Source organism: Thalia democratica, chromosome 4 (assembly GCF_965202585.1).
Source record: "Thalia democratica chromosome 4, ktThaDemo2.hap1.1, whole genome shotgun sequence".
In the NCBI taxonomy this organism is placed as follows: Eukaryota; Metazoa; Chordata; class Thaliacea; order Salpida; family Salpidae; genus Thalia; species Thalia democratica.
Window position 1 is genome coordinate 41176241 of NC_139168.1, and position 10480 is coordinate 41186720.

General features: G+C 29.2%; 1 protein-coding gene across 1 annotated transcript; it reads left to right on the top strand.

Annotated features, from left to right (window-relative positions):
• The first annotated feature begins 1118 nt into the window (after positions 1-1118).
• LOC145833754 (calcium homeostasis endoplasmic reticulum protein-like) lies at positions 1119-3918 on the top strand. The gene has a single exon (XM_082940927.1). The coding sequence runs from the start codon at positions 1141-1143 to the stop codon at positions 3526-3528; it is 2388 nt and encodes a 795-aa protein (XP_082797053.1). The 5' UTR covers positions 1119-1140; the 3' UTR covers positions 3529-3918.
• The last annotated feature ends 6562 nt before the right edge of the window (positions 3919-10480 follow it).

A 10480-nucleotide genomic window follows, 5' to 3' on the forward strand; every position in this document is an offset into this window, starting at 1 on the left:
TAACACACTCTGAAATTTCATCTATACATTTTTTCACAGTGTTCTTGCTTAAACGAATTGAACGTAAAACATTACTGATATTTTTATTTTTCACCAATGGTGTGAGGCAGTCCTTGTTTAGCAACTATGAGAGACATATAATAAGAAGCTAATTGTCCATCTTCAATACTTTGTGTAAATTTCTTGAAAATTTTGTGATTTTGCGCCGTTTTGTTTTCCCATCTTGATGTTTTCTAAAAAACTCTATATTCTTTTCTACATGTCCGGAATGAAATCTATACTTTACGTAAACAAAATTGACTTTTTTTGTTAAATTTTACCTCAGGGTCAAATATTTAATGGCAAGCTAAAAATAAGTAAAATAACAAAATAGAAAGTAAAAAAATTATGACTACCCAAAATTGAAAAATCGCCCCCCATTCGCCCCCTTACTAGTTATCGCCCACTTTGGGAAACCCTGGTCTACACTAATAAAATAAGTAACATTTACTATCAAACTTTTCAAAAACTTCTAAACAAGTTATGTTGTACCTTTTCAGTTATTTTAAAAACTCACAATGACTCAGGCAAGTTTGTGTCCACAAGTACAGGCAGACATTTTCGTTTCAATCATAAACTTAAACAATTTAGTTCTATGTGATAATATATAAAATTACAAATAAGAACTAATGATTTATGGAAAATAAAAAATTGAAATTTTATTTTCCAACCATGTTATATTTTAAAATTACTTTTTGCTTTTAATTTTTTAGTGGTTTTATTTGTACTTCAATATTTTAAATTTTTACCATAACTCTGTTTATTACTTGAAAAATAAAATGTTAAATGTATTTGCAAGAAAGATTTATCAAATTTTAAGCTTATTAAAAATTTATTATCTTAGCTATAATATAAACAACATTTGCTGTTTATTGTTACTTAAGTTTTGAAATAATTAAAAAATAAATGCCAGCTTTAATGTTTTTGGAAGTTGCTAATATAATTTAATGATTAAATAGTTCAGTAAAATCATGTCAAAAAATATTATCTTAACAAATTTTATAAATTTAACTAAACTATACAAATTTCAATAATATTTCTTATTATAAACTTATTTCAATCTGTTAACTTTTAGCAAAAAAATTAAAAGGCAGATAAAAAATGAACATGCCACAACCACCAGAAGATGAGGGGTTAAAAAATATTATTGAAAAACTTGCTCAGTTTGTAGCAAAAAATGGTACTGACTTTGAAGATATGACTAAAAACAAGCAAAAGGATAATCCAAAGTTTCAATTTTTGTTTGGCGGTGAATTTTATGATTATTACCAGTACCACTTGGCAAGTGCTAAAGCTTCAATGGAGCAACAACAACAGCTTGAAGTTCCACCTTGGCAGCAGCAAAATCAGTTTCAACAGAATCAACAAGCTCCTCCCTGGCAGCAGCAGCAACAGCAAACTTTTAACCAACCACAAACTTACAATCAACAACCACATTATGATGACAGTTTTCAGGCACAGCAACAGCAGCACAGTGGTCCTCAGCCTCTCATGGCAAATCCTCAGAACCCTACTGGTTTTGTAAAGGAGCAGAGTGACTTGGAAGAAGAAGAGAAGCGTGTTAAAGAACAAATTGCAGAGAGTGAAAAAAATTTAAAACAACAGTATGCTGCTTTGATGGCCAAGCAAGAGGAACAAATTGAAGCTGAGACAATGGAAAAGGAAGAAGGAGAGAGACTGCAAAAGGCATCTTATTGTGATCTTGATCTTAGCTATTTAAACAAAGTTTTGGGGCCAATTATGGACTCTTGCACTAAAGATTTGATAGGAGCCGGAAAGACTTGGATACTTGCAAATAGCTCCAAAGAGGAAAACTGTGTTTTAATTTCTGAGCAGCTTTTGAGCCAAGTAATGAAGACTGCCAGAAATGTTAAGAAAAAAGGTGGAGATAAGAAAAAAGTATTTACTGTGCATCTCCACTCTTTGTACCTCATCAATGATGTTCTTCATCATGCAAAGCGTAAAAACCTTGACCAGCTTGTAAATGCAATTGGAAACATTATTGTTCCTCTTTTTTGTCTTGCCAAATCAGTTGCAGAAACTGATCAAGAGCAGGAAAAGTTGCAGAAGCTTTTAAGCCTTTGGACTAAATACTTTGAAAATGCAACTTTCCAAAGGTTTGACAATCATACTGCTGCCTTGAAAGAATTTAATCAACACAAGTTTAGCAAACACACTGAGATTGTAAACAGAGTATCTAATGAAATACAAAAGAATTACAGAGATTTTAAAAAACAACATCAGGAATATGCTGATCACATAGCAAATTTATTGAAGGAAAAAAAGCAAGACTTAGAAATGCGTACTAATGCACATAGAATTCAACAGGAATCTAATAATAACAATTCATCATGGAATTTACAGGAAGGTCAACAGAGAGAAAAAAGAAGACCTAGTAGATTTGACAAAGGTCCTAGCGAAGTAGACAATAGACCTTTTATTAATCAACATCATCAACAGTCATATCCTCCTCAGCCTAATTTTCCTCACCAAAGTGGTCCTCCTAGAATGCCAGGACCTCCACAAATTGTCAAACCTGATAGACCATACTTTGACTTACCAGCTGGTTTGATGGCACCACTTGTAAGACTAGATGAAATGGATTACAAAGAGCTTGACCCAAACATGATAAGGCTTCCTATGCCCATGCCCCCAAATGATAGACTTCGTGCTGCAGTCGATGCTTTTTATGCTCCTCCAAGCCATGATAGACCTAGAAATGCGGATGGCTGGGAAGCTAATGGGCTTTTTGAGTTTTTCAAAGCTAAAATGCAAGCAAAAAAAGATTTGGAATCAAACAATAACAGAATGCAACAACATAATAGGCCCCAACGCAAAAACATGCGGTCTAGATTTTCGTCTACATCTCCTCATTCTACTGGAAGACGGTCTAGATCCTCTAGTTCACACTCCAGATCAAGAAGTAGATCCAGGAGTTATTCTCGGTCAAGAAGCACCAGCAGATCTAGATCACGCAGTCGCTCTAGTTCAAGAAGTCGTTCATACTCAAGGTCACCTAAAAGGAATGTGGGAGAAAACAATATGGGAATTGACAGAACTAGTCCTGACAGACATGTTAATTTAAACAAAAATGCTCCCACTCCTCCACGGTTAACGGGAAACTCAAGTCAAAGTTCCTTAGATGCTGCAACTGCATTTCAGCAAAAGTTGGTGCAAATGGCACAGCAGTCTGAACCATCAGAAGCTCCTCCTGGAAAATTTGCAGGTATGGGACAAAACAGAAGACTAGGGGGTAACAACGTTGGGGCTATGATGATGGCTAAAATGGGTTGGGGAGGTGCTGGTCTTGGTGCAAAAGAACAAGGAAGGCAAGATATAATAAAGGCAGGTGAAGTGCGAGATAACTACGACAAGTTCAAGGGGCTTGGAAATGAAGTTAACAACCCTTATGACGAGTTTAGAAAAAACAGGAGTAAGGGGTACATCAATCGTATTAGGAGTAGGAGGCACTCACCTAGAAGAAAGTAAAAGTTTTTAGTCTAGAAAGATTAAATGTAACTTACTACCTGCTAGACTAAAAACCTATGAGTTATATTTTATCAAAGTTGATGTATAATGTCATCAGCAGTAGTTCTCTGTTTAACCACCCTTGTATTATATAATGTTTAATACTTGCTGTAGAAAAAAAATGCTGATACTTATTACGTAAATAGCTTGTATTTTTTATTGGTTTTAAAATTGATTTCTGCTATCTAACATGTTAATAGGTAATTTAGGTTTTAGTGATGAATATTAATATTTTTAATCATCAAGTAATTTATTAACACTTTTTGTGTGTTTGATAGTCACAAAAATACATATAAACCAGAGAAAAATAACATTTTTTATTTTATGGTTTTTATTTTAATAAATTGCTTGTAATGTTTTGACTTGGTGTTTTTTTTTATATTTACAGAATTAGAGGTATTTTTTATTTAAAGTAATAATTAAGTATAGTTTTAGATTCGAAGCTGTTAATATTTAGTATGGAAATTAATTAACTTGACTCATAAGTTTGTTTTATTTGTGTATTAAAACGTGAATCTCTTGATCTAATTAAATAAAAACGTTCCTATATTAATACTTAACCAATTCTTCATTTGATTATATAGTATTTTTTTAATATTTTAGTACAAAAAGTTATTTTTATGAAATACTAGTATGAACAGCACCCCGCTCCATTTTGTAACAAGTTATATCACAAAATATTTACAAATTTTATATAGCTTGGTACTTTTTTACCTTTTTCAAACTTTAAACCAAAATTTGGTACCAAAAAACCCAAAAACACCACACTAAATGATATTTTTGTGTAGCACATACAAGCATTTGAATTTATATTATACTGATATTCATTTATATCTATGCAAAGTTTTATCTTTTAGTGGATGGTTTAAAACATACCACAATTTACAATAAGATAAGTTACAAACTATGATAAGTATATTTCATTCATAAGATTTTAAACAGTACATCAAACTACTATAAACAACGCTGTTTATTAAACACTTTTAAAAACCAGTTAACTATAGACACTTTCAGCCAAATATTTTGTACTACATATTGTAGTTTTTGGATAAAACACTTAAAATCAGTAAATAAACTTTTTTGGTTGTTTTTATGTCAAATACAGTTGTTTAAATTTTTTAATCTTTATTCAAAAACACAATTTAGTTAGTTTAAATAGATGTAATTGGTAATAATGATTCTAAGTGTAAAAATAGTATCATTCTAAAAGTAAAAAAGTTTATTCCAATTTCTTAACAAAAGTAATATTTTCATTAACTATCTAATGTAAAACTATTTGATTACTATTTTTAACAAATTGTTTAAAAATCAATTAGTACTGTACCATCATACTCAATAACTTACAATTTCCAGTACATTTTAACTATTTTTAAACGTGTATTTGAGCAAACTATTGAACGCAGAAAACTTGAATCGTGTATAAAACAAAAGACTTAATTTTAAGTTAATTTTTCAACCCTATCAATTAGTAGATGTTGATTTCTGTAATGATAATTTATCCTTTACAATACTTAAGATAAATTTAAAATAGAGCTTTATAAAAAACTACAACTAATGAAACTTTACGAAGTTCTTAACATTCATGAAGATAAAAACTTAAATAATCATGATTTTTTTTTACATAACAAAATTTTGCATTACTAAATTTTATAAAAGTAGTGAAATTACTAGAAAAAAAGTGGTTTACTATCATTTCTAACTCGCTATCATTTCTAACCCGATCACTTCTAACCCGATCACTTCTAACCCGATCACTTCTAACCCGATCACTTCTAAACCGATCATTTCTAACCCGATCATTTCTAACCTGATCACTTCTAACCTGATCACTTCTAACCTGATCACTTCTAACCCGATCACTTCTAACTCGATCATTTCTAACAAGATCACTTCTAACCCAATCACTTCAAACCCGATCACTTCTAACCCGATCACTTCTAACCAGATCACTTCTAACCCGATCACTTCTAATCCGATCACTTCTAACCCGATCACTTCTAACCCGATTTAACCCTATAATTTCTAACCCGATCATATCTAACCCGATCATTTCTAACTCGATCGTTTCTAACCCGACAATTATTAATCCGTTCTGTATCAATATGTTTATGTATTATTGTATTAAAGTAAGGAATTGTTTTAAAAACAAAATAATCTCAAATAAGATGCTTTTTTTTATCGAAATTTAGTTTATTTTGTTTAAAGTAAAACTTAATGTTTATATAGCTTTAATGTAATTTATTTTTTGATGTTTATTGCTATTGGAAGTTTTTTTTTTTCCTACGCTAGACACATACATAAAAATCTTGGCCGTTTAAACTAAATAGCACATAACGAAGAGAAAGAAACTATATATCTTAAAATCAAAAACTACAGTTTAAATATTTTTAATAGATTAACAGCAAAAAAAATCAACACTTGTATGAGACTAATTAACTTTTTTATGATTCGAAGGAGAAATATTTTAACAAACATGGTTTTAATTTTATAAAAAGCAACTTAAATATCAACCTTTTCAACGATCAGTGAGTTCCAATAAAACAAAACACAGCTGCACAATCTTTTATTTTAGAATTAACTTCCAATTTCTTTCCAACAAACAACTTTCTCTGCGAAATTCAGCAATACATACTGAGATAATTTAGTAAATTTTTTCTATGATTTTTGTTCAGCAACCAGCAAAATAGTCAGAATCACGCACTTCTACATTAAAATAAGGTACAGGATTACTTTTATAAAATCCATTTAGAATATACTACAATGTCGGAATTCAAAAAAATTACAAAAACTTATGAACAAAACTTCTTCTTGCTTATACATCTACCAGATATACACATCCTAACTTTTAGAGTTAGGTTCTGCACATTTGTTTAACCGTTTGGTATTTTATTGTTTTTTCTTATCATTTTTTTTGTAGCTTTGCCCAAGCAAAATCGAAAAACTAAAATAAACATTATTAGAATTAAAGTACAGACAATTGAAAAAAATAATCAAAAATTCAAATGAATCGACAACCACTAAGTTTAAACCTTAAGTCCAAATCACGTTAACAATACAGGTCAATTAAACATTTATCGGAAACATTGAAAAATTGTTTATTATTTACATAGGAAAGGCAAATCTAATAATATCAAACTGTAGAATGAACAAAATCCTACATATTAATTCATAAATTTAAAATTTGTTAAATTACTGATTGTTTCTAATATAGAGTATATTATTTTAATCAAGTAAGCTTTAATCTAATTTGTTCAACTTTATGAAAAGATTAGTTTTGTTTAAAAGCTAACTCAACATTTAAACGGAAAGATACTTATGACTGCATGCATTCTTTGATTTATTTTCGTGGTAATTAATTATTTTAATAGGGTTCAAAAAGTTATTATAAGTTAACTGTAGTTTTCAGATCTAAAAGCATTAGGAAAAGTATAAGTCTTCTGTATTCTAAAGATTAAATTTTAAGTATTAATAGTCGTCAATGTAACAAATATAATGATCATTGCAGCGGTTAAAGACTGTTCTTTACTTTTTCTTGAAGAGATTCTATATGGTTAGTATAAACTTTAAGTATGGAAACCAGATTGGCAAGTTGCATTCAAATTTAGGGCAAATTTATACGAAATACCATTGTTTCAGAGTATGAGTATATATGAAACTCAGAATTATACAATTAATAAAATTTATTAATTGTAATTAGTATGGTAATTTCATTTAAAATTGTTATCATTAAACTCTAAGTTCTTAAACAAAAATGTATAGTGTTTAATACAAAGTAAAAAGTAGTGGTAAACGTATATTTTATTATAAATAGACTCTGGCATTTACTAGAACTTAATTTATATTTTCTTTCTTTTGGTCAATAGTAAATTATATCTAAAGATTTAATAAGAAATATTATATAATAAACTTAAATATAAAAGTTAAGTGTCGAAAACTTATTATTTTGATTTTAAATGTTTCTTTTGAAAATGTTGTATATAGAGCAAAATAAATTTACATTTTTAATTAAAATTTAAAAGTTAAAAAAATTTAAAGTTCCTTAATTAATTTTACACGATTAGTAAAAACTTTAATATTTTGCTTGATATCATTTAAAAATTATTATTTCACAGATTTCCAAAAACACAAAAAATTTAAATTATTTAGCGATCATGATATATGAATTATAAATATAAGTCATTAGATTAGTTTATACAATACAAAAAATGAGTTAAAAAAAGAAAATTAATATTATGTTAAGTTTATACTAAAACACAAAAATATACAAACAACATTTTTTAAGTAACACATTAAATCGTTATGTTTTAGAGAAATTAAAAATTGAACTTTTATTAATTATTTTAATAACTTTATTAAGATTTGTTTGTTTTTGCTTAAAATCCTAAAAAAAAAATAACGTAAATAAACAAGTTATATAGGTTATAAACGATCGGGCTGGAAACGATCAGGCTAGAAGTGATCGGGTTAGAAATGATCGGGCTAAACTGGGTTAGAAATGATCGGGTTAGAAGTGATCTTGTTAGAAATGATCGGGTTAGAAGTGATCGGGTTAGAAAAGATCGGGTTAGAAGTGATCGTGTTAGAAGTGATCAGGTTAGAAATGATCGGGTTAGAAGTGATCGGGTTAGAAGCGATCGGGTTAGAAGTGATCGGATTAGAAATGATCAGGTTAGAAGTGATCAGGTTAGAAGTGATCAGGTTAGAAGTGATCAGGTTAGAAATGATCGGGTTAGAAATGATCGGGTTAGAAGCGATCGGGTTAGAAGTGATCGGGTTAGAAATGATCAGGTTAGAAATTATCGGGTTAGAAATGATCGGGTTAGAAGTGATCGGGTTTGAAATGATAGCGGGTTAGAAATGATCGGCTCCCAAAAAAAGTATAATATATACTACAACGAAATAATCCATACTCGGTCACCAGCCTTATATAAATAACGGTCAAATTTTCCTAGCAAAGTTATTCGAGGCTTTAACGAAAAAAAAGTCTGTGGGCTGCAGTTGATTTAAATAACCTTGGTAAATACTATTTTGAAAATAAAAATTCTAAAACAAATAAATTGAGCAAAATGCACTGTAAGTATAGAAATATAAAATCGAAATAGTTGATCCTAGGACCTTGTATAAGAAAACTTTTCGGTTATCTAGTAGTACACCACCTGGATACAGTTAAACGTCTTGTCCACGACAGTAAATTAAAAGCCTAAAAGTAATTTTTTACCATAAGTCTTTTATTATTGTAGAAAAAAAACATGTTTTTACTTGGAATGTGTACCAGGGCCTGCATAGTTTTACATTGAGGGCCGCAGTTTGCTAACTCCTGATCTAAAAAAAAGTACAATTATTTCTTGCCTACTTAATTAAGGTATTAAGATTAAATAACTAGAAAAAAAAGTCAGTACACAGTAAGCTGAAAAGGAGGGTCAAGCGGTAGTTGGCTATACAAAAAAAAAATCTTAGTGAATAGAAAATGAAAACCAGGTTTTATACATAACAGACTGAATTTCTTGTTTTATAAAATAGTTTTGTTGCTTTTTTGTTTCAAGTGTTTCAGAAATTATGTAAGTTTACACGCAACAAATAGTTGCTATTTTCAGCTCAAAATTTGTTAGAAATTCTTCAAAATTAAAAAAAAGCCTTAAAAAAGTACATCCAAACAACTAAAACTTTTATTATTAAGTTTTGTAAAGCATCTATAAAAAAAAACTCAGAGATTTAGAACCTATTTACATTTAAAAAAAATGCTTATATTACAAAAAAAGTAAATATTGTTCAAAATTTTTATATTAAAAACCTTAGAAATAGTATATCGTCTTACGATTAAAATTTCCGATTTTTTAGCCTCTCTTTTGTATGGGCTTTAGCGTGCGAAAAATTTAAGTGAAGTTTCACTAGGGTTTCTTAAGTTATATGATCCTCAGTATTCCCTAAAATTGCCTTAAAAACAACTAGAGTTTTCAAAAAAAATTTTGAAAAAAAAACTTGTTAATTTTCAAAACACTCATGTTAATTATATTTAGAAATAAACCATATCAGATATAAAAGTTAGTAAAATATATATACAAGTACTTAATTTGTTTTTATATAAAATTAAGAAACATTTTAAGTGAGTTTTAAACAGAAGCTTAACAAAATTGGCCGCACATAAACTCCCATAACTTCTAGAAAAGTTCAATCGGAAATAAACAAAACCAGTTTTAAAAATAATAACTTCACTTTTTTTTAAAATGGGTTATTCTTAATACCATTTTCTAGTTACTAATAAGAAAATGCTGCTTGCTAGCCCATTGTGCAGTATTTGCATTTTCAGTCTTTTTGTTGCAAAAAAAGAAATGTTAACTTAATAAAAGTTCTACATCATAGAGTACACATGATCTGTTCCCTTAGTTTACTTGAATTATAAAAAAAAAAAAAATAGAATGTTTATCCGGAGTATATCGTCAATAAATTGTTTAAGTTCTACAAGGAGAGCTTGTCTGTAAATAAAAATAATCCCTATGATTCTGAAAAACTTCGTGTAGTTTTCAAGCTACTAATCACAGGCAATAAGCGCTGCTTAATAAGAAATAACGTCAGTCGATCACAAAATCTACATACTATGCAAGAAAACCTTGAACCATTTCGTTTTTAGCCTGTTGTAAGTTTCGAAGTAAAGGATCGAATACAAAACTCTGAAAAAGTTATAATGTTTACAATTTTAATGGTTGTTGTGACAGGACCATTAAGTTTGACAGACTACGCATCATTCTAAGACTATAATTAAAGGAACATTTTTAGCAGATGAGAAGGTCAAAAACTAAAAATAGTAATAAATGATGAAACAAAATAATCAACAGGTGAGCATTTAACAAACCACTTAAATTTGTGTAAAAAAGTACGCGGCTAAGGTTTAAAAATATTTGAAGGTATCTGTAAA

Excerpts from the sequence above, each read along its gene's own strand:
- LOC145833754 (XM_082940927.1), top strand. The coding sequence starts at position 1,141 with ATGAACATGCCACAACCACCAGAAGATGAGGGGTTAAAAAATATTATT.